Genomic DNA, 24,928 nt, shown 5'->3' with positions numbered 1-24,928 from the left:
TCTCACCTCCAGTGACTGTTGCTGGTGTCTATCTTATGTTTCTTTTTAGATTGTGAGCCCTTTAGGGATAGGGAGCCATCTTATTTATTTGTTATTTCTCTGTGTAAACCGCCCTGAGCCATTTTTGGAAGGGTGGTATAGAAATCAAATAAATAAAATAATAATAATAATAATGGCTGTTAAACCGATTAGGAGGTTGGCCTCAGAGCTACCACCCCCCTTCTTTACACCTATGACTATGATGGATATTTATATATTGCTTTTCAACAAAAGTTTCCAAATTTATTTCCCAATTTATTTATACATAGATATAAATGAATAAGATGGGCTCACAGTCTAAAAGGAAACATGGGCTAGACACCAGCAACAGCTGCTGGAGGGATACTGTGCTGAGGTTGGATAGGGCCAGTTGCTCTCCCCCTGCTAAATAACCACCACTTTAAAAGGTGCCTCTTTGCTCAGTTAGCAGGGGTATGTGCACTGAACAGCTAGGCCATGGGCCTTTTTTTAGAATTAGGTAAACTAGACACAGACCAGCAATTATCAGACAAAAGGGTGGTTTTTATTTGAACAAAGGGATAAGGGCTTGGATTTAAACTGATTGAGAGAGAAAGAGAAGTTAAGAACTCCACACAACCAAGCCAAAAGATAGTAAAGACACTGGGGCCTTTCACAGCATTGTGCGGGCAGAATCCCACAATGCACCATGTGAGGAGCACTCTAGACACTTGTCTCTGTGCCAGTGAGGGTGGCAAGCATACTGAACTACCACATGATCCTGGAGCCTGGGTTAATGGAACACTTGCTCCTTTAACCCCGACTAAAAAGTCAGGCTTGGCACTGTGGCAGCGCTGGGATCCACATGGATCCTGGTGAGTCTCACAGGCAGCCAAGCCCAGGCCGGTTTTTCCACATGGTGAGAACCGCTGGGCTCGTGGGTGAGCCTGCTGGTTCTCTGGCGGCTAGCCCACCAAAGTAGCCCTCCCCTTAGCCCAGGTTAGTGGAGCGAGCGCTCCGCTAACCTGGGTTTTCTGATCATGTACCGGCACGGCTCTGCACCATGGCGGCACATGAGGAGACTCCCGCCAGGAGGCTGCAAGCAGTCTCCCAGGTTCGGTGGTCTCTCCAGGATGCCCTGAGCGCTTGCACGGGGCACCCTGGAACTTCTGGGGGCCGTGCAGCCCCGCCAGCTCTGTGACGGAGCGACAGTCAGGGCTGCCTTTGGATCATCTGCGGGGAGAGCGGGCTAAGCCCGTTTCCCCTGCAAACCCCCTTACAGCTCTTCACACTAATTGTGTGAAGAGCCTCATTATATTGCACTATTCAGTATGGCTGATAACTGACCACAGGAAATCTAGCTTGATTTAGGCTCATGCCAGCAGATCTCAGAAGGTAAAGCTTTTTCACTGGAGAGATCAGCATTATCACCCACTAATATCTATTTATCAGGTTGTTGTGAAAGCCACAGGTGGCAACCCTCCTGTCTCAAAACAAACATAGGGGCTTGCAGATCACTGATGCAGTTCTGTCACTTGGCAGCAAGTTGAACAAGATCCAGATTATCCATCTTTCATTCTACTTATGAAGCACTTGATTTTTTATCCCAGTTTCTTCAATTTATTTTGCAGGTTATTTGGCACACAAGGAAGGATGTCATAGAGACCCACCTACCCACCCACCCACACCGTAATAGCATAGAAAGTTGGGCATTCATTTTGGCTACATATACCCATCCTAAAATGTTTTTTCTTAAGACATTCATACAGCTTGCCTTTAACAATTTTTTTTTTGTTATGAACAAGGACCCTTTATGGAGGCTATGCCAAGTAAGAACATCTGATATTAGGGTTTTTTTGCATAGTTTCTCTGATGTTCTTGCAGGCTGGATTCTCTGGTAAATGCTTTCCATGAAATCCTATTGATTGGTGTGTACTTCTCTCATAAGAAATGCTGAAATAAAAAGAAAACAAGCAGGCAGAGAGGAATTACTAATACATACAGTACATATCTTTGAGAAAGAAAAGGAAAATGGGGTGGAATATCTTTGCTAATTGGGCAAGGAGGCCCCTTTTCAAATGGTGGCTCTCTTACATTTACCGAGAGGATAGCAGCTGTCTGTATTCAACCCAGTACAAAGTCCCTCCAGTGGCTGTGGCTGATGTTGCCTTTGTGTTTCTCTTTTAGACTGCAAGCTCCTTTGGGACAAGGAGCCATAGAGCCCTTTCTCACGATCAGTGAGAACGGCTACCAGGTGCGCAGGGAGGAAGGCTGCTGGAATTTACCTCCTCTGCAGACAATGGCCCAGTCCATGCTGGGCATGTGGACTGCGTGCCCACACCAACACCAGCTGCCCCAGGCAGAAGGCAGCGTGGAGGTTTGGGGGCTGGGATACACCGTCCTGGCCAAAGGAACTCCCATAATGCACTGTGCAAGAGCACAGTGCATTGTGGAGATCCTCCAGCTCTGGCCAGGAGCCTGCTCCTGTGTCGGCACTGCGTGGTGCCAACACACAAGCACTTAGCTCGGGTTAAGAGTGCCCTCGTGCTCTTAACCCGGACTAAGTGGCGGGCTCCCTAAGCGGGTTTGCCGTGCCGCCGCCAGGAGCCACTCGCCTTGGCTTGCTCTTGGCTTGATGTGTGAACAGTCTCATTTTCTCATCGCTGTGCGAACCTTTTGTTGTTGTTGAAAAGCAATACATACATATTCTTAATAACAATAGTAAAATGAAAAGAGCCCATGAGAGACACGGACTAAAGTGAGACACAACGGCAATGAGAGAAGAGGCAGGGGGGAAGACTGGGCAAATGATGTGTCACCCATTTATCACCTTTCTCCCACTAGGGAGAAGGAGCCACAGAGAATGTTTGTATTCCCTTACACAGTCCTTGGGAGGGAAGGCAGTATAGATTGAATAAGGCTTGTAATTTAGGCTTGGTCTAAATTACATGCAGCAGAATGAAGGGTTAGAATCCTGAGCTGGTAGAGTGGGCTGCAGCAGTTACACAGGAACATAGGAAGCTGCTTTATACCGAGTCAGACCATTGGTCCATCTTGCTCAGCTGCCTTATACTGAGTCCAGACCATTGGTCCATCTCATTCAGTATTGTCTACACCAGGAGTTCCCGACCTGTGGTCCCTCAGCTGTTGCCGAACTACAACTCCCATCACCCCCAGCTACAATTTATTGTGACTGCGGATGATGAGAGTTGCAGTTCAGCAGCATCTGGAGGGCCACAGATTGGGAAGCCCTGGTCTACACTGACTGGCAGTGGCTCTCCACGGTTTCAGGCAGGAGACTTTCCAAGCCCTACCAGAGATTGAACTGGAGAGTCCTTCTGCATTCAAAGCAGATGCTCTGTCACTGAGCTACAGCCTCACCTTCAGACTGCAGATGAAGGAAGGGGAGCCATTTTGAATACACTCCCACATAAATACTTCCTGAATTAAAAGGAAAAGGGAGGAAACAAAGACAAAAACCAGCACATCGGGAGAGAGGTTCTATCTCATTCAGCTCCCTGCTCTGCTACTTTCTGTTTGCAGGGTTTTCTCCACATATGGTAACACTTGAAAATGACATGCATACATTACAAGGTACCAAATCAAAGCATAATATAAGGTCCCAGACCAGTTAATTATCTTGAGGATAAAGATTATTCTCACCTGAACATGTTCTTTGATGGCGAACAAGAGTAGATCGATCAGTATACTTCTTTCCACACTCCAGGCAATGATAGGGCTTCTCCCCTGTGTGGACTCTCTTGTGACTCACAAAGGCGGAATGATGAGCAAAGCATTTCTCACACTCTGGGCATTGATAGGGTTTCTCTCCTGTGTGGATTCTCTGATGGGTTACAAGGTTCGAATGGCAAGCAAAAGCGCTCCCACACTCTGAACATGTATAAGGTTTCTCTCCTGTGTGGATTCTCTGGTGTTTCACTAGGTGAGTTTTTTGAGTAAAACATTTCCCACATTCCATGCATTTATGGGGCTTCTCTCTTGTATGGACTCTCTGATGCTTCACAAAGTTTGAATGGTGAGAGAAACACATGCCACACTCCAGGCAGTTGTAGGGTTTGTCACCTGTGTGTACTCTCTGGTGACTCACAAAGGCAGAATGATGGGCAAAGAATTTCCCACACTCTGGGCATTGATAGGGTTTCTCTCCTGTGTGGACTCTCTGATGGGTTACAAGGTTTGAATGGGAAGAAAAAGCATTCCCACACTCTGAACACGTATAAGGTTTCTCTCCTGTGTGGATTCTCTGGTGTTTCACTAGGTGAGTTTTTTGAGCAAAACATTTCCCACATTCTACACATTTATGGGGCTTCTCTCCTGTATGGATTCGCTGATGGTTCACAAAGTTTGAATGGTGAGAGAAACACTTGCCACACTCCAAGCAGTTGTAGGGTTTCTCACCTGTGTGGACTCTCTGGTGTTTCACAAAGGCTTGGCGGTTGGTAAAACATTCCCCACACACCAAACATTTATAGGGTTTCTCTCCTGTGTGGACTCTCTGGTGGGTCACAAAGTTTGATTGTTGACTAAAACTTTTTCCACACTCCAAACACTTGTATGGTTTCTCTCCTGTGTGAACTCGCTCATGTCGGATGAGGTTCGTTTTCTGAGTAAAACACATCCCACACTCTGAACATGGGTGTTTTTTCTTGACGCCATCTGCTGGGACAAAGGGAAGAAAACAGAGACAAGAAGATCACTGCTAAGTCTGGGAAGAAGGAGCTTAAAAAGTAGACTGAGATGAGGGTCCGAGGACCACCTTGGGACTTTGGGAGTCCCCTAGCCAAAAGATTATCAGCGTCCCTGAACCGGCAGAGACTAGCCAAGGAAGAGTGGGCTGGCTCTGATGATTCAAGAAACTGGCTTGTGGGATGCTGAGAAAGCCAAAGGTGTGCCCAGCCCACATGTTCCACCCTCCCCACTGTTGCTAGCACTGCTCTTCTGCAGGCTCCCAGAAGCTTCTCTGTTTTTGTCTGAGATCATGGATCCATGGCTCTCACTTTTAATATGCTCATGAGCCTCACAGGATCGTGAGTTCTCCATTGGCATATTTGGGACCTGTCACTTAGCAGGCAGTGGGACAGTTACCCCCAGATTTAGTAGCTGCCAAAGTCAAATTGAAAGGGCACTAGCCTTGCACCTTTCCTTATGTTTGGGAATGCCTAAGTAGACTTCTGAAGTTAACTTGCAAAAGTTAGTTTTCATTCAGGGTCTCTCTCTGCACCAAGATTGACCCCCTCTTGGTCTACCTCCCCTCCATAGATGCCTCAAACAAGTTAAAAACCAATTACCTCAGCAGGGAAGTCAGATAAGGCTCTGAGATGCAACTTACTTCCTACCAGAAGAGAGCTAAGTGGGCGATAGAAACTCATAGGTGTAATAAAATACTGATGAGTTTACTAGGTTCTTCCAACCCAAGAGATACCGTGTTTTCACGTTCATTCATGCCATTTACATACAGGGTGCAGTTGACCCATTCAAAACATTGCGTTGTAGTGCAGCACAGCAAACACAGACAATGGAATCTTTTGAGATTCCCTGGAACTCCCCAATTCAAGAAAGAAGAGCAACTGGAATGTTGCCTCAGGACATATTTTGAGATATAATTGCCCCTGGCTCCTTGAACCAGTGTGCTTTATTCAGTTCCCAGTGCATGTCATTTGGTTCTTATACCTTGGAGTCACCCACGATATGGATGCTAGATCGGACACCCGCCATTACCCTTGGCTGTGTCTTGCTCTATGTGCCAGTCATACTTCCAACCTTCAGATCAGCCTTCTCGCCTGGTCCAGTCTGCCCAGCCAACATTGCTTCTACCAGAAGTTGGCTATTCGAGAACAGACACTTTTTGGATCTACCTTTGCTGCCCAAACCCCCTTAGTTTCCCGCTACTGCCTGCTGCTTCCTGGTCCATCCCTGAAGAAAGAGGTCCTTCATTTGCGCTAGAGCCACAAGGGTCCAATCACCACTAATTCAGACACTAAGCTAAATTTCCTCTTTGCAGTTATCTGGTTAGCCTTGTAATGTATTTTTAGTAGTAATATTGCTTTAATTGACTTTCCTATTCCCCTGTAGCCCTACACTGCAATAAAACCTTGTTTGTTTTTCAACTTTAACCTCTCTCTCAGTTCATTTTCCTATAAACAAAGCTTTTCACAAAAATTATTCCATGTGGAACTGCTCCACCCCATCTCGCTAATTCCTCACACAAAGCCCAAACACAATTTTGGGGTTTTCACCAATTACCCCAGGGCAGTTCCATTAACAGCACAAAATTTGTTAATACAAGACTGAAACACCTCCATGAAAAAGGGACCATGTACAGCCTATTCTCAAATATTTATTTATTTATTTATTTATAATATTTGTATACCGCCTGCTACTAAATTCTCTAGGCTGTTTACAATTATTTATAATAAATAAATAACTTTAAATAATTCTTCCACCAAAACAATTAGACATGAATAAAAATACCATCCACCAGATGTTACAAATAAAACTTGTTTTAACTTACAACATCTGGTAGATGGTATTTTTATCCTTGGTGACAGTGTTCCCAGATGTTGTTGACTACAACTCCCAGAATCCCCAGCCAAAGACCACTGCAGCTGGGGTTGCTGGGAGTTGTAGTCAACAACATCTGGGAATCCCTGTTAGAGGGAACACTGCTTGGTGATTGGTTCTTTTTAATCCTTGCATAATAAAAGAGGATTTGGTAGAAGAATTTTTTGGAGTTAACAGGCGCATAGCATCGGCAACTTATCAATCAGTCAATAGTAAGAAAGAAAGAACATGAAAAAGCAGGGGGTTATTAAGTTATTTAAATTCTATTATTTAATTGTAGTATAGATTGCAGTTAAAGGCACAACCCTAATATTTAAAAACACCACCTTGAGTGGCATAGGATCTGGCGTAGGCCCCCTTCTGCTGGTATAATTTGAAATGCACTTCCACATCTTTGCTAAGCTGACACAATTATACTGCTACATCAGCAGATCTGTATTGCTGGTGTAACTCTGGCTGGCAGAGGCCCCCAAATGGGGCAGGACTGTGGGTATGTCATGGGCAGGAGCAGGAGGAACTAACTGACTTATGACAAATCCTCTACCTCCTTCAGACTTACCCTGCCCTGAAAGCATAACATTACATCAACTCTGGGGCAATTCCAAGGGTAACAGAATTAGGCATGTTAGCACTTTCCCAATGACTGTAGCCATAAGCAAATTTTCAAGCTGATATATATAACCACTAGCAAGAGAACATCTATTATAAGACCATATTCTTACAAAACTCTTAAATATTAAATGCCATCAAGTCAGTGTCGACTCTTAGCGATCACATAGAGAGATTCTCTCCAGGATGATCTGTCTTCAACTTGGCCTTTAAGGTCTCTCTGTGGTGCATTCATTGCTGTTGTAATCCTTAAATATTATAGTGTCTGCAAAATGTTTCAGTAATGGAACCAGAAGTTTTGGACATCATGACTTCTTGGCCATATGCCCCTGGGCTGCTCCACAGGGCTAGGGTTCCACATGCAGCCTCTGCATTCCTGGTGGAAATGGCTCATTTCCTGCAGGACAGAGGGAGGCTGAGGGATGATAAATGCCCCTGAGATGTCTTGCAAGGAGTGGTTTGAGAGCTGCTCTGTGGCCCAAGCAATGTGAGTTTTCAGACTTGCCTGCTTCTCCTCTTTGGCTTCTGACATGGGTGTTTCTGGCCAGTCACACAAAAGGTTAATTTGAACCTGGTTCTCAACCCAGGTCTCTGTGCAGTAAGCTACCGAGATTCTCACTTCCCAGAGTGCAAGTGGGATTCCCCTTGGGCCTTGTCCCCGTTTCTTCCCTGGCAAAAAAAGTTTTCCTGTGAATGGATATTGCATCCCTCATAGGGACTTGAAGCCTTGCTCTGGGGAGGCCTGTGTGTTTATTGCACATGCCTCCCCTCTCCTAAGGGAACAATTTTCTTTCCCTTTGTGCTGTGCAGTATGACCCATAGCAGTTCATGGAGCAGAAGGTGCTCTGGCATCCTTGTGTCAGGCGGGTTGTGTGTTTTGTGCATACGGTGTGATATGCTGATGGCACAGGGAGTTGTAGTACTGTGCATAGATTGATTTCTTCCTTGCCACACAGGGGCGCCATCACTGCTCTGTGATGAATGCATGCTAGTAGTGTTGCCAGGAATGCAGGGGAAGCAGCAGCCTCTCTGGGTTTTTCCCCAAGTCTTGTCTCCTTCCCTCTTGTGCTGGGCTGGTATAGGAGGAGCCCAATGACATTAGGGCAGCATAGCCCAAGTCCCATTCACATGTTGTGGCTGTTCTCCCGAGCAGCTAAGATTGGGCTAGGGCAGCTGGGAGAACCACTGGGAGATGCACGGCTCCTGGCACACCTTGGCAGCAAACCCACCTAAGTAAGGGGCCTTCCAGTTAGCCAAGGTTAAGGGCACAAGCGCGCCCTTCACCCGGGCTAATGGCTTGTGTGTCAGCACCAGCTGCTACCAGCTGGCGCCGACACAGGAGCAGGCTCCCAGCCATCACCGGGGGTGGGGGGAGGAGGGAGGGATTCCCACAATGTGGAATTTCCCAGATATCCCACAATGCATTGATGCAGTGTACTGTGGGATATCCAGGGGCTGGGACAATGCATCTTGGCCCCCACACCGCCTGGGGCAGCATCTGGGCACTCAATCCGTGCACCCAGCACCAACAGAATGATTGTCTGTAGGAGAGGTAAGCTTTCCAAGGCCTCCTCCCTGGCCGCCCTCAGGCTTGATTGTGAAAAAGGCCTGTTATGTTCAACGCTTGTACAAGTGTACAGGAGGACCTTGCTATTCGCGGGTCCAGCGCTCGGTTTCACGTATCCACAGTCGGGCAATTAGCACCCAACCTTGGTATATGAGGAAAAAACCCGGGGGGCGGGGAGGAAAGGGTTAAACACACGTATCTACCAGTCGGGTACAGAGGCATATCTAGGGAAAATAGCACCTAGGGCAAGCACTGAAATTGCGCCCCTTGTCCAAACATCTGGTACCCATCTTTCAGATAACTTTACTATAATATCAGCTGAAAAATATAAGTCAAGCTCATTAATCTTTTAAAATTTCCAAAACTATTTAGCAGTAGACGTAGCCAGACCAAAAAATGCTGGAAAACTACAAATTTCAGTATGCTGGGGCTCATGAAATACCCAAATACTCTGTGGAGGTGTACTTGGAAAACTAAACAGAAGTGCCTGTCTAATTCTCTACTATGCATCTACTAGCATCACTATTACATAAGTTTTAAAAATAAATGGAGAATTTGACTTTTCTCGGATACTCTGAAAATAATTAAAGGATATGAAGAGTAAACTGTGTCACTGCTTGGAATATATTCTAGTATTTCAGAAAGACAGTTAAAATGAGAGAAAGAGAGCAAGAAACTCCCAGTGGGCCTTAATACTAAGGATTTCTCACTGATTCAAAGATAAACTCACCATTAATAACCATATTTTAAAGACACCACATTTAACTCACTTATCATAAGAAGCAAAGTAAGAGCAAATGAATACAATCCTAGCTCATAAGCTTCAGCTCAGTATTCACAAGCCCTGATTCTCTGTACATAGTGCCAAACTGAATATGTGTACAGTGACATATTAAAGTAATTTTTTTTAACCTGTAGCCCCTTTGGGGTGCTTCCTATAGGCTGTGGGGGGGGGGGTCTGAAAAGGTTACCCCTCCCACTGCTGGCCTCTAGGGCCTCGCAGAGACCATTTGAGCATGTGCAGTGGCCATTTTTAAAAAATAATTGTGGTTTTTTTTAATGGCAACTGAAAACAAAATAGCCACCATGCATGCTCAAATGGCCTCTGCGAGGCCTGGCATAGCCTAGGGCCTCACAGAGACCATTTGAGCATGTGCAGTGGCCATTTTGGTTTTGGTGGCCATTTTTAAAAAAAATTTTTTTTTTAAGAATTTGCGCCCCCCCTTCAAGTGGTGCCCAGGGCACGTGCCCTGCCTGCCCTACCCTAGACATGCCCCTGGTTGGGTGTGGATTTTGACTGCTGGAGAGATTGGGAGCCATTTTATGGCTCAAAATGGAGGCAAAAACCATGATTTTTGGCTGATTTTCAGCCCCATGGGCAACAGTGCAGTAAGGACCTTGAGCGTCCATCTGGGGGCAATTGGGTGTGATGTGGGGGGGGGGGGAAACCTGCCATTTTTGGCCTATGTTTGGCGTCCAGGAACGTAACGCCCGATTCCCATTGCCCTAATGCCCCATTATTTGCGGATTCACTATCCATGGCCCCCTGTGGAACGGAACCCCCACGAATAATGTGGCCAGATGTACCTTTGCATGGCTTCAGCTAGTGCGCCAGCTGCATCCCTTTCTCGAGAAGGCAGATCTGGCCACAGTTACCCATGCCTTAGTCACGTCAAGGCTGGATTACTGTAACACACTCTACGTGGGGCTGCCCTTGAAGAATATCTGGAAACTGCAGCTAGTGCAAAATGCGGCAGCTAGGGTTTTATCTGGAGCTGCCCGGTGGGAGCACATCACACCCATTTTGAAAGAGCTGCACTGGCTACCAGTTTGTTTCCGGGTCCAATTCAAGGTGCTGGTTTTGACCTTTAAAGCCCTTAATGGTTTGGGCCCGGGATACCTGAGGGACTGCCTGCTCCCAAGGGTTGCTGCCCGCTTGACGAGGTCATCTGAGGGGGCTCTGCTCCAGGTGCTGACAATGAGGGAGGCTCAGATGTCATGCATGCGGGACAGGGCCTTCTCTGTTGCTGCCCCCAGACTCTGGAATGCTCTCCCGGTGGCTATTCGCTCCTCGGTCTTCATCACAGCTTTTAGAAAAAGTGTAAAATCTTGGCTTTTTGCCCAGGCATTATTTGATTCTCTGCTGCTGCTCTTTATAGTCTGTACTGCTTTTATGCCTTTGTTTTAATTTTTTAACCAGATTTGTTTAATATTTTTTTCACTTAATATTTTAATTGTGTCTTTTTTACCATCTTGTGTTTAGATTTTTTTTTTTTTTTTTTTTGCTGTAAACCGCCTTGGAATTGCTTTAATGAAAGGTGGTATTTAAATTTAACAATGAATGAATAAATGAATGAATGAATGAATGAAACTGACAGATCTGCACACAGGTACAGTTATTCACACAGTATGGTGAACACAAGTACAGCAGTATACGTCCTATCTATACAACGCATTTGAGGGGCCTGTACCCAGGTTCACTTTTAACATGAACGCAAGTATAATTATTAATGCAAACAGATGTACAAGACATCTGTATGCCTGTACAGCAAAATGTGTGAATTGGGCTCAGGATGCTAGCCCATCTGGGAGGAAGGGATTGCCAGCCACGGTTGAAAAGAACTATGGCTACAACATTTTGCAGCCTAAGCCTATCCATGTTTATGCAGAAGTCCCAATGTGTCCAATGGGGCCTCCTCCCAGGTAAGCGGGCATAAGACTGCAGCCTTAGTTGATCATATTAACTACACCATTAAACACTTTTATTTAAAAAGGCATGGCTACTTAATCTAATTGCAGATTTTTTTAAAAAACACATACATTGTTAATACAAGTACAGTATTTATTTAAAAGCCTGGGTGACATTTTAGAAAGGGCATTCCTCCTTCTCTCTCACAACTGAAGGGCAAGACTTTTTCATAGATGGCATCTGCTAAAACATGCATGTACAACCAAAGAAAAATGCCATTTGCCTCTGTCAGAATGATTGCTTTTATTCATGTGCAGAATTAATCAGTTGATTCAAAGTTATGATTAATGGACTAAAATTTAACTGTGATGGCATTTTTTTAAAACCCCAATGAAATGGGCTTGGCAATTATGCCAGTCTTCTGTAAAAAGATTAAGGATAATTAGTATTCTAATATTTATACATTGCTTTTCAACAACAACAACAACAACAACAAAGTTTTCAAAGTGGTTTACATCGCTAATAAAATGAAAAGATGGTGCCCAGTTTCACAGGGACTCACAATCTAAAAAACACACAAAAAAAAACCACGCAAGGGAGACACCAGCAAGAGCCACTGAAGAGGAGCTGTGCTGGGCTTGAATAGGGCCAGCTGCTCACTACCTGCTATATATAAGAGAAGTGCCACTTTACAAGGCACCTCTTTGTCCAGTTAGCAGGGAGCAGATAATTAGAGGACAGGGAAAAAGAGATACAGAAAGGTCATTTGCGGCCTGTATTAAGCATCCTTTTGTTTAAAAAATGCACCACCACACCAAAAGGGTGTGTGTGTGTGTGTATGTGTCCCTGTGTCAGGGCTGCGTTCTTGACCCCTTATAAGGTCCAGCCTCAGAGTATTGGCCTGGCTGGAAGAGATGTTTAAGCTGCCTGTTGTCTTCACAGGTCAGCAAAAACCACCCCCAATGCCTCCATCCTCGGCTCCTAGGTGGGTAGCCCTTGCCTGACTGGCCCCTCATCATGGGCCAGCCTGTCTTTATATATCCGCGAAATCTCGCGGATAGTCTCCAGTGTTCCCTCTAACAGGGATTCCCAGATGTCGTTGACTACAACTCCCAGCATCCCCAGCTACAATAGCCTTTGCTTGGGGATTATGGGAGTTGTAATCAACGACATCTGGGAATCCCTGTTAAAGGGAACACTGGTAGTCTTGCGAGATCTTGCTGGAACGCCTGCAAGACTCTGTAGGCTCGTGAAAGTTCATTAAGGGAGCTTGCGAGGCGCAATTCCTGTCTCGTGAGATCTCGTCATCATCAGATGGTCAAAAAGCTGTCTGGCCAGATGGGTGAGTCACAGAGGCCCCCAGTTAGACCCCAACAGTGTGTCTGACTGACTCAATATTGCAAAGAGGCATGAAAATCATTTGCAACCAACCTATTAACATGTATAGTGATAAAGAACAAGACAGTGGGCCCATTCATACAACTGTTTGGGAGGACGGGAGCAGTGGAAGGCTGTTTAACCCTCCCTTTCCTGCAGACGATCACCAGGATGTTGCTGGGCAAACGGATGGTGCACTCAGATGCTCCGCTGCTATCGCTGGCAGCGTGGAGGCCAGGATGCACTGGTCCGGCCCCTGTGAATCCCACAATGCACCATGCCAGTGTGCGGTGCATGAGGAACAGGTGGGCGCCCGTCAAGTGGCTGAAAGCAGTTGCCGCTTTACACTTTCAGGTAAATGGGGTTAACAGAATGCTAGCTCCCTTACCCTCAATATAAGAGGTGGGCTCACTGCTGAGGCTCCACTGGGAGCCTCAGGGCTACCAGCGGTTCTCATAGGCAGCCAAGCCCAGGTTTGGCTGCCCTAACCCGGTCTGGCTGCTCCTAAGAACAGCCTCAGTTTATAACAGGTAAACCCTAACAAGTAAAAATATGCTACTTAAGTTTTTTTTTAAAAAAGTTTATTGGCCAAAAAAGAAAGTGGGAGGCACCTAAGGCAGCTTACAAGATGACAGAAGTTAATACAACAGTCAAGGAAAGGGACAGCAAGGTATCATATCAATGTAAACAATGCCCGAGAAAAGAGAAGCCACTTTCCCTCTGTGCCTGAACGCCTCCAATGAGATGGTCTGGCAGAACTTAACTGGTTAGTCTCATGTTCATAATTACTTGTTTGTACATTCACAGCAGGTGAACAACATGTGTTCTGAACATACAAACAGCCCACACTTTGGACATTTCTGCTGGACCTTTCTGTCCTTTTTCCTAGGGCACACATAACACCTGCCTCTCTTCCTGCTGCCGGGGCCTCTTCCAGACACACGGCATGCGGCCTCCCTAGCAGGCTCTGGCAAGCTGCCGATGTTCCTGCTTTGCAGCAGAGGCGTCACCATCTCCTTTCCCACCTGCAGCAGGAAAAGTCTCCTCCGGCGATGACTGGTGGCGTTCCAGTCAGGGTGACAAGAAATCCAAATGATGTAAGCGTTCAAGCAAGCAATGTCCAGGATGTTGGAAAACACAACCAGGGGCCAATGCCTTCCAACCCGTTTGGTGGTGTAGAGGGAGATCAGTCGATTGCAGGTCTCCACGCAGCTGATTTTTTTATTGTAGAAGTGGAGGACCTCTGGCTTTCCTTCTGTGGCACTTCTACCAGAGCCCATGTGCAAAGACGACAGAAGGATGACAGCTTTCCCTCTCTTTGGGACATAGCTAACAAGAGTCAGGTCTCCTTGGAAGCCAAATATGCTACTGTGGGCCCTTCTGGACCTGTTGCCAAGGAACTCCTGTGGAACCTCTGGCCTGTTCTTTTTCACTGCCCCAACCAGAGTCAATTGTTTTGTCAGCAGCTCCCTGGCGAGTTCCACACTTGTAAATGAGTTGCCTGTTGTGACATTTCTTCCACTTCCCTCCACAGTCTTAGCCAATTTCATCACAATGTCCTCCAAGTTCGCTGGTGCTAGGGCACTGCATTCTCTCTTTGTAGATATGTCAGCGTTGAGGACATAGGAGGTGACGGAATCGTAACACAGCCAGAATTTTATTCCGTATTTGGCAGCTTTGGGTGGCATATACCGTCTGAAGGGACAACTACCTCGGAAGGTGACCAGCTGTTCACCTATCGTCACGTTCTCATGTGGGACAAAACACTTTGGCAGCGTTTCCACAAACATGTTCCACAGGTCAGCCACAGGGGCCAGTTTGTTACCCCAGCTGGTCCTTTGGCACTGAGCCTGGTCAGCAAATCTCAGAACCCTTGAGATTTTTTTGAAGGTCCCCAGCGACATGGTCCCTCTGAAGACGGGTCTACCATCCTCGCTGGACCACAGTTCCTCCAAACTCTCCCCACAGGATCTGTACACTCCTGCCAAGATGCGAAGCCCAAGATAGGCACAGAGTTCATTTTCAGAGATGGGCTCCCAAGCGTCCCCACAGCACTCAACCCCATATTTGTTGCTGCACTCAAGGACAAGGTCCAGCATAGATGGAGAGAAGAACAGGAATAGGCAGGAGGAAAGGCATTCAGTCACTTGCTCAATGGCGTGGGTGGTCACCCCAGGAGCAGAGACCATCATGGCTCTAGCAGCAGTTGTTCTTTGGCCAGGTGGTTCTTTCAGCCATATCTCCCTCCTGTTCCTCGATATGTAGAAGTCTCCAGGCCAAATTGCTGTTACACCTACATGTTAAAGAGGCACATTAATCCTCAGCAGGATCAATAATAATAATTTTAAAAGTAGAAGCCATTTTCAAGACAAAAGTGTTTCATCACATTTGTCCGAATGTAACAAGGCCTACCTTTGAAGAAGAGATGGATGCCAGGCACCAGCTGGAGAGACTGTGCAACGTTTGTTCTCCAAGAGCTGCATTGAATACCAGTTAGTTTCCAAACCCAATTCAAAGTGCTGATTTTAACCTTTAAATAACTAAATATTCTGGGCCCTGAAACTCTGAGGAAACACTTTTCGCGTGTTGCTCCCCCACCCCACTCCACCGTGTCCTGAGAACTTTGGGAGAACCTGTGGAGTAAATGTGTATTTAATTTAATTTTAATTTTTCTATACAGCCTGTCCTAAAATGGCTCAAGGTGGTTCCACCTGCTTCTAAATTTCAGTCAGCAGCTACCAGATATAGAGGTCTTCTCTCCACAGAACTCCTTGGCTCAGAAGGTTTCTAGCCACCTCATTCCAAGTTCAAGAAGCATAATAAAGACTTTCCTTTATAGGAAAACATTTGCTGTAGAGAGAAGGATGGTCAACCAGCAGCTTGTGGATTAGATCTGGACCTGAGACAGATGCCAGTAAGCCTGCCAAATTCTAATCAAAGTGTGGTAAAAAAAAATGTTGGCTCAGTTTTACTTGTAAAGAAAGACAAGATGTCTCTGTGCATATTTCATAGACATGTGATTGCATTTCTGTCTCACACCCATTCTAGAGAGGCAAAGAATTGCTGTCAATCTCTCTTCAAAGGATCTTTCAGGAAGCAATTTGTTCCTCACCTCTCCACAGGTAATGGCTCTGGACTATCCAAAGGCAAGCACTCTATGAGGCTGCACACATGAGCAATCTAGCATGGCGCTGCCTCAGTCACAAGTCCGAGTTTTTTACCTGGCCATTTACCGGGGTTAGAGGGTGTGAGTGCGGGAATACAGCCATGTGTGTGTTCGGGCTGCGTACCCAACTCACAAGAGATTCCCCCAAAGCACTGTGCTCATCCCGCGGTGCATTGTGGGATATCCAGAGGCCGGGACTAATTTCGAATCTTGAAGCAGCGTGTTGTGCAGAGGGCGAGCTGTGCTTTACACAGTAAAATACTGATTGGTGGGGGGGAAGTAGGTTTGTCCCTGCCTTCCCAACCTCCTCCCTCCCTGCCCCAGGGGCAGTCATGTGAACCGGCTTTGTATATGTGAAATCCTTAATGCTAGGCAATGCCTACTTTATTTATAGAGCCTGACCAAACACATGGGGGTCAGAGCGTACTGACCTGCAGACTGTAAATTGTTAGTAATAATAAAAAAGCACTGAAAATGGGGTGGAGGGGAAATTGCCAGCAGCCTCCTCTTCAATCCTTGTCTCTCTTAGAGGGTCTGCAAGGAGAGTGAAGAGAGGTGCTTCTTCAAAGCTTGCAAGGGTCAGATCGGACCTGAAGAGCTGCTCTGATGGCAGTAGCGACGGGGGGTGGGGGGGCAGGGCGGGGGGCAGGATCTTGCTGTCCTGCTGCCACCCCAACAATCTGCCACCTGAAATGATCACTTCACTCTGCCTCATATGAACCCGGGACCCTCTGCATGCAAAGCATGTGCTTTGGCCCCAGCCCAGTGAGAACTATAAATACTATTAATGTTAGCCAATACCAAGACTATTAGCCATGATAGCTAAATGGAACTTCCAGGATCTGAACCAGTGTATTTCTGGATTCCAGATACTGGGGATAAACAGGGGAAGGCTATTGCCCTCTCGTCCTGCTTGTGAGTTTTTCCAGAGGTAGCTAGCTGTCCCTGGTTGGAAACAGGATGCTGGACTAGATGGATCCTTGGTCTCCTCCAGTTGGGCGTTTTTCATGTTCTTACGGAAGAGATAAGAGGAGCTGGTAAAGAGATAATTCAAACCAGGAGGGAGGACAGTAAGAAAGATCAACCAGTTTCACACATATCAGGATTTGTCTGACATCTAACTGCTTCCATTCAAGTTGTGCTCACTCACCCAAGCTGTGGTCCGATGGAACCTCCTTTCCATCCAACGCCTCCTGGTCTGGAATCCAGGGCTTCTCCTCTTTTGTAGGCAATGAGATAAAGTCTGGTTTGAGGTCTGAAAATCCTGCTCAAAGGCAAAGAGCACAGATGTAACCAAATGGAATTCAGCACGTGAAGCAGCATTGGGCATGGTATTCATCAGATATATTAGGATAAAAACCTGATTTATTTATTTTTAACGTCCTGGTGAAAACTGGTTTCTCTCACCTGTGAAAAATCAATCAATCTTGGTTTAAGGCAGGGCTGCTCAACTTCGGCTCTCCTGCAGATGTTGGCCTACAGCTCCCATAATCCCTGGCTATTGGCCATTGTGGCTAGGAAACAGAGGGCTAGTCTGATAAAAGTGAAGGGAGACTGGCTAACTCCCCAGATCGAAAGGCTTTCTGATTCTGCCCAGGTGTACCACAAACCCCCAAGTGTCTACAGCACTTTAGGCACCCTTGCTGCAGTTGGCCATCCATTTTCTTATCCACTCTGTGCCGGAATGCCCAACCTTGAGGAATCATAAGGGATAGCAATAGAGTGGTAATCATAAAAGAAACCTGACGCATGTTCTGAGTAAGTCATCTATGTACTCCAGGACATGCAAACCCCTCTCTCACCTGACTGAACAGCCAGGAAAGTCTGACTTTCCTGAGATGCTCGGAGGCTTGGGTTCCATGGCTCCTCTTCTGCTTCCAGCTTTACCTCTACATCAGGAAACCCTGATCAGAAGCAAGACAGAAAATCAAGTGCTGAGGACTGGTATTCCGACATAGAGAGATGAGCATTAGATACTGTTTTGAAAGTTAGATACTGTTATAGATAACAAGATACTGTTTCGATAGTTTCTAGCATTGTTTTAAATTTTACATTACTGTGGTTTTAGCTTTTTTATTTTGTTATAATTTGTATTTTATTGTGAGCCACCCAAAGATGTAAGTTTGGAGCGGGATATAAATATGTCAAATAAAATAAAAATAAAATAAATAAATTCACACCAACAAGTTCCTCCTAAAACGTGTGCTCTTGCTCTGCTGTATTTTTCAGACTCATTATATTTAACGTTTTAGGGCAGCATCCCGAATAGCTAGTCCTGACTAAGCAGCATTGAGATCAATGAGACAAGTCAATCATAACTAACTGAAGTCCCATTTTCCCATGATTTCAGTGGGACTTAGTCATAACTAACTCAGTTTGGATGAGGCCCTTAATTATTATTATTTTAACAGGTTGTCAATCACCTGGGATCACCATGTACTCTGCTCTGAGCTTCTCGGGGGAAGAACGGGATATACATGTAAATAATAAATAAAGAAACCCAACTGGCTTCCATTCACCCTCACCTGAGTTGGTGTCAGAGAACCCTTTTTGATCCAAGTCCCGAGAATCTGTCATCCATGACTCTTCCCCTTCGGCCATCCAGGAAATGAGGTTGGGCTCTTGGACTGGAAATCCTTGCCAGGAAAGAAGAGACAGAATGTTACCAGGATTTGGTTGAAGGCCCTACACTATACCTGACAGACTGACTCTAAAGGCTCTAGGTGGTTCACAAAATATCCTCCCAAAAACCTCCAGAGGAGATTCTACCACAATGCTTTTTGGGAGAGGCCACGGCTCAGTGGTAGAGTACATGTTGTACATGCAAGAGTTCAGTTGCTGGGATCTCCAGTCAGAGAATCGAAGGAATCAGGGATAGGAAAGACTGTTGCCCAAAACCCTGGAGCTGCTACCAATTGGGACAGACAGTGCTGGACTAATAGACCAATGATCTGACTCATTGAAGGAAGCCCAGCCTGGGTTAGGCTGTGCGTGAGAATCACCGGGATAGGGTCTGATCCCAGTGGGGCAGCGCTGCCTAGCCCCTCGAGCAAGCCCTTAACCCGGGCTCTGGGATTGTGTGTTCACTGGAGTTATGTTTAGCCCCTGCAGACACAGAGACAGGTGCCTAGAGCACCCATCTCCAGGGGGAATCCTCCAATGTATCACAAGTGCCGTGCGGTGCACTGTGGGATCTCCGGAGGCTGGGATGCATCATCCCGGCCTCAAGCACTGCAGGCATGCTGTGCAGATCATCTGTGAGCGTGGTCCGTGCTCCCAGCAACATTGCAGCAGTCATCGGGGTGGCGGGGAGCTAAGCTTGACCAGCCTTCCCCACAACCCCCACCCCAGTCGTGTGAATGACCTCAGTGGCTGACAACCTGTCTAAATTACTCAGCCATTCTACTCAAGTTATTCTAGAGGACTAATACATTTCAAAAGAAGATTTCTAGTAAATTTAGTTAGGTTGTCAGTCAGTATGAGACAGCTTCACATATTCCTAAACAGGCTTCATTATTTTTCATTTTTGTTAAAGATTTCTGGAGAGAAAATTTGCAATTATAATGCTATATTCAACTTAGGAGTCTAATATGAGGTTGTTGTTGTTGTTTTTAAATAACCAATAGTCATGACTTTAACAAATGATATTAGGGATACTTCTGACCATCATGGCACCAGAATAATAAAATTTGATCTATATCCTCCCTAACAAGCAAAGAACCACATCTGATTGATTGATTGATTGATTGCACCCTATATATTTGAGAAATGTAGCAGTTTTAATTTTAAAAAAAAAGTCTCACTGAATCAAGCAAAGGAACTCTTCCGCCTGTAATTCTGAAGGAATGGGAATGGGAGAAGACATGGGCAGACCTGGGCACCTGCAACTCCTAGCAAATGAAGATGCAAATTCCTTACCTGACAAAGGGGTATTACCATAATTCACCATTATGACATCATTGTTCAAGGAACCTTCTTCAAAGGCCCCTGCAAGAACAAAGAGCCCACCGACTCAAGGCCCACTATACTAGAAGCCATTGCAAAGGGCTCAGTGTCAGATTGGGAAGGAATCCCAACACCCTCTCTTTCCTAAGATAAGGAGAGGTTCTCATCAGACCACCTTCACTAGAAATGAGGATTCTGAAAAAGCCTCTCATGTTTTTCTGACTCAGAGAGGTATCAAGCATGAATTGTCCCCTCTGCTAAGTAGGGTCTGCCTTGGTTTGCATTTGGATGGGTGACTATATGTGAGCACCATAAGATATTCCCTTTAGGGGATGAAGACATAGCACAGTGGAAGAACATTTGCATACTTGCATGCAGCAGGCTTCAGGTTCATTCCCTGCCATTTCCAGATAGGGCTGGGAGAGATTCCTGCCTGAAACCTTGAGGAGCCACTGCCAGTCAGTGTAGACAATAGCGAGTTAGATGGACCAATGGTCTGACGCAGTACATGGCAGCTTCCTATGTTTCTAACTACGCAAGTGTCTCCTACAAAATTGGTCACCCTTCCACCCCTCTTTTAAAACAGAAACTGTTCCATGCATCTACCTGGTTTGAAGAATGGTGTAGCTTTCACAGGAACTGGCACCTGGTGGGTCATAACAAAAAACAATGCAATAACTTTTGAGCACCCTGTACTAATACACATTTGGGCAAACTTATCTTGCATACATCACTCTCTCTGTTCCTACAACAACACAATGGTTCAAAAAGGGACAAAAGTGGCACATTTCCCTGATCCCCTTTCTTTCAAGGCGGTTAACCAAGACCTGCACATACAGTCCAGGACATGGCAAAATCCTTTAATATGTAAATTTTTTAGGACAGGAACTACTGATCTCCCACTTATGCCATGAAATGCAATGTATATGAATGGTAATGTAAAATGACCATCATTATATCTGAAGGCACATCATATTGCTTAAATTCAGTATGAACTTAATATGAGTTCATGTGGTGTAGTGGTTAAGAGTGTTGGGTTAGGACTGGGGAGACCCAGGTTCATATCCCTCTTCAGCCATGAAATTCACTGGGTGACTCTGGGCCAGTTACATATCTCTTAGCCTAACCCACCGCACAGGGTTGTTGTGAGGATAAACATAACCATGTACACCATTCTGAGCTCCTTGGCAGAAAAGTGGGATAGAAATGTAATAATAATCAGAGTTTCAGCTGAATGAGATTGAGAGGACGTTCTTTGTAGCAACTCCTAGGATGAGACTTCCTTGCCCTGGGAAGACCTGATCATGCAGCCCCACTTGGGGAACCCTATTTGTGGTGTTCTCTCCCCCAAGAGTGTTCCTTGGCATCTCAGTTATTGTCCTTCAGGCACCAGGCAAACACTTTTTATTCTCCCAGAATGTTTACAATCGGTCATTTTAGTGCATTTTAACTGCTGGTTTTAGTGCGGGTTTAATCTGCTATGCCAAATTTTGTTTAATCAATTTTCATTATTTTTATCATATGCTTTTCATTTGAAAGAAAGGCACACCCACCCACACATTGCCGCCGCCGCCCCCCCCCCCATTATATATGGACCACCATTGCAAGCTTAAGCATCTGGGACTTTTTAGTTTATGTAAAAGATGGGAAGGATGGGTTGGTAAGGGGGGAACATGGTGGACATCTCTAAAATTATGCATAGTTTGGCAAAAAAAAGGGATAGCAATAATTTTTTGTGCTTTCTCTCTTTAACACCAAAACTTGGGATCATCCAATACAATAGATTAAGAGTAGATTCAAAAGGACAAACATCTTCACACAAAGCCTAATTTACTTATTTCAGAGGGGTAGCTGTGTTAGTCTACTATAGCAAAGACAACAAAGCCTCTTGTAACATCGTAAAGACTAACATATTATTTATTATTACACACACACACACATATATATATATATATATATATATATATATATATATATATACACACACACACCACTTTTCAACAAAAATGTTTTCCAAATGGTTTACAAAGAAAATAAGCAGAAGATGGCTCCCTGTCCCCAAAGGTCTCACAGTCTAAAAAGAAACATAAAAGGTAGACACCAGCAACAGCTACTGGAAAGATGCTGTGCTGGGGTGGAATAGGGCCAGTTGTTCTCCTCCTGCTTAATATAAAGAGAATCATCACAACTTTGAAAGATGCCTCTTTGCCAGTTCATGACTACTTACGGGTTCTCAATCTTGGGTCCTCAGATGTTGTTGGACTTCAACTCCCATAATTCCTAACCAAAAGCCACTGGGGCTGGGGATTATGGGAGCTGAAGTCCAGTAACATATGGGAACCCAAAGTTGAGAATCCCCGGAATAGAGTCTAATGCATGCATCTGAGGAGGTGGACTGTCGACCTCAAAAGCTTATGGCATTACAATAAATGAGCTAGGCACTACAAGACTTTTTACTATTTTTAATTTATGGAACTCATTGCCACAAAGTGCCCACTGCCTGATGGCTTTACAAGGGGGTTAAATACTCTCAAGGGGCATACCTCTATCAGCAGCTATAATACTAAACGGATCCAGTTATTTAGAGGCAGTATGTCATTGCATGCCAGAGTGGGGTGGGGGGCAGAGAGGGCTGTCTGCCTTGACATCCTGTCTATAGTCTTCCCAGAAGCATCTGTTGGCCATCGTAGGGAACAGGATACTGAACTAGAAGGATCTTCGATCTGAACCAGCAGAGCTCTCCTACAGCTCTAGAAAGGTTAAACTGCGCCACCACCCTCTCTGTTCCCTCTCACCAGCAACTGCAAGAGTCGGCTCCTCCAGCCAGCTTTCATGCCATTGCCATTCTTCTGCTTCTTACAACCGCATGCAGTGCAGCTACTTCCGAAACCTTGCTCCAAAACAACCAATCGTACGTCCACTGTCAGCTGTCTTAGCCAATCAGAGATCAGTTACCCAAGAGACCCAATAGCTAGTAGGACTTTTCATCGTTTCCCTTCCTTTCAGACACAGAGGGTTCTGGGAGTTGTAGTACATTCTGTCGTCAGGCAAAAGTGGTATTTTCTATTGTAACTAGCCCTATCCAACCCCAACACAGCATCTCTCCAGTGGCTGTTGCTGGTGTCTGGAGTCTAACTTATGTTTCTTTTTAGACTGTGAGCCCTTTGGGGACAGGGGACCATCTTATTTATGTATTATTTATTTTTCTATGTAAACCGCTTTGAGAATTATGTTGAAGAGCGGTATATAAATATTCGTAATAGTAGTAGTAGTATTTACATCTAGTGAAGGAGCCAGGAAAGGAAAGGAAAGGAAAGGGGAAAGTAAGTCCCTAAGCTTCCCTAAGGGTTTGATACAGAGTTCCTGGTTTTTGTTTTCAGAATCTCTAGTATCTTGGACTGAGCGTCTCTGAACATGTGCAAAGCACCTAATGAATAAAAGAATCTCCGTCGCAGGCGCAGCTCAAGAGTAAGAATGTGAATATTTGAACCTTTGAGCTGTTCCCTTAATGGCAGTTTGACCTGCAGCAGTTATAACGGATGTTTATCTATATGCTATGATGTAAATTTCAGCACAGCACCCTCCTGCTGTGCACAAGCACACAGTATTTCTGCGTAGTCGTTTCCTGTTATGCACAAGAGCAGCTTAAACTATTAGTTTTTCTGGACAGTTGGCAACCTCTAAAACTGTTTTTTCTAGCTGAAGACATCCATGCAAAGGGAGCAGTTTGCAGAATAATGATCCTATGGGGCTATTCTTACTATCACAAAAATCGGGCTAGGACAATCCTAGCCCGATTTTTGTCATCGTCAGAACCACCGGGCTTGCAGCCAAGCCCGGTGGTTCTGGAGCGGCTAACCCACTCCTGTAGCCTGCCCCTTAGCCCACGTTTGCGGAGCGAGCACTCAGCAAACTCGGGCTATTTGCTCGTGAGTAGCCGTGGTGCGGCTCCACGCTGCAGCTACTCGCGAGTAGACCCCTGGCCGGGAGGCTTAAAAGCAGCCTCCTGGCTCGGGGGTCTCTCCAGTATGCCCTGCGCACTTGCGCAGGGCATACTGGGGCTTCCGGGGGCCACGCGGCCCCTGAGCTCCCCAGCCCCTAATGGCTCCCGTAGCCGGCCACCGTGTGGGCAGCTGATCCAGCCGCCCAGGGCTCCCTGCCCACTTGTGAAAGGGAAAGCGGGCTTAGCCCGCTCTTCCCGCTCACCGCTAGGAACCTGGTCTCACTGATCGTGAAAACCGGTCCATTATCTTCCTATTGTGGCACAGTGGGGAAATGACTTTAATAGCAAGCCAGAGGTTGCCGGTTCTAATCTCCGTGGGTATGTTCCCCAGACTGTGGGAAACACCTATATCGGGCAGCATAGGAACACAGGAAGCTGCCATACACCAAGTCAGACCATTGGTTTGTCAAGCTCAGTATTGTCTTCACAGACTGACAGCGGCTTCTTCAAGGTGGCAGGTAGGAATCTCTCTCAGCCCTATGTTGGAGATGCTAGGGAGGGAACTTGGAACTTAGATGCTCTTCCCAGAGCGGCTTCATCCCCTGAGGGGAATATCTTACAGTGCTCACACTTCTAGTCTCCCATTCATATCCAACCAGGGCAGACCCTGCTTTGCTAAGGGGACAAGTCATGCTTGCTAACATAAGACCAGTGATACAGGAAGAGGCTGAAAGGCATCATCTCGTACTGCGCGGGAGGAGGCAATGGTAAACACCTCCTGTATTCTACCATAGACAACCACAGGGCTCTGTGGAGTCAACAGTGACGCCAGGAGTCGACACCGACGCGACAGAACACTTTACCTTTACCTTTTAATAAGAATAGTTTTATGAGTAGGTTGTGATATACATTTTAAAACATTTGTTTCTATTTTGAGATATGATAGTATTGTAATATTTATGGATTAGAGTATGCATAATATCTTGGATTTTTATATTGTATGTATTATCACTCCTTAAAACAGCAGTTGTCATTCACAGACTGTATTGGGAA

General features: G+C 45.7%; 1 protein-coding gene across 10 annotated transcripts; it reads right to left on the bottom strand.

The window, feature by feature from the left end:
• Positions 1–476: 476 nt before the first annotated feature.
• LOC128343447 (zinc finger protein 501-like) lies at positions 477–22,873 on the bottom strand. 10 transcript variants are annotated; one of them, XM_053292532.1, is made up of 7 exons: positions 22,728–22,868; positions 20,539–20,578; positions 18,513–18,623; positions 17,790–17,891; positions 17,138–17,251; positions 3,661–4,674; positions 477–1,950 (listed from the first exon to the last, which is right to left on the bottom strand). In XM_053292532.1, exons 1-7 carry the CDS (start codon positions 22,764–22,766, stop codon positions 1,916–1,918), a joined length of 1,455 nt encoding a protein of 484 aa, XP_053148507.1. In that variant the 5' UTR covers positions 22,767–22,868; the 3' UTR covers positions 477–1,915. The 10 variants fall into 10 exon arrangements, with proteins under 10 accessions (XP_053148507.1, XP_053148510.1, XP_053148505.1 ...); XM_053292535.1 differs by lacking the exon at positions 17,790–17,891 and having other exon boundaries at positions 22,728–22,870; XM_053292526.1 differs by lacking the exons at positions 477–1,950; positions 3,661–4,674 and adding an exon at positions 13,135–15,114 and having other exon boundaries at positions 22,728–22,872.
• Positions 22,874–24,928: the final 2,055 nt, after the last annotated feature.

The sequence above is a fragment of the Hemicordylus capensis genome, chromosome 2, assembly GCF_027244095.1.
Source record: "Hemicordylus capensis ecotype Gifberg chromosome 2, rHemCap1.1.pri, whole genome shotgun sequence".
In the NCBI taxonomy this organism is placed as follows: Eukaryota; Metazoa; Chordata; class Lepidosauria; order Squamata; family Cordylidae; genus Hemicordylus; species Hemicordylus capensis.
Note: the sequence above shows the minus strand (reverse complement) of the source record. Positions and strands in the feature narration are given on the sequence as shown.

Excerpts from the sequence above, each read along its gene's own strand:
- LOC128343447 (XM_053292526.1), bottom strand. The coding sequence starts at position 22,766 with ATGAAAGCTGGCTGGAGGAGCCGACTCTTGCAGTTGCTG. Across the intron at positions 18,624-20,538 it reads TACACCATTCTTCAAACCAG|GATTTCCAGTCCAAGAGCCC; the intron begins GTAGATGCATGG and ends TTTCCTGGCAAG. Across the intron at positions 15,115-17,137 it reads TCCATCGGACCACAGCTTGG|GTGTAACAGCAATTTGGCCT; the intron begins GTGAGTGAGCAC and ends TTTAACATGTAG.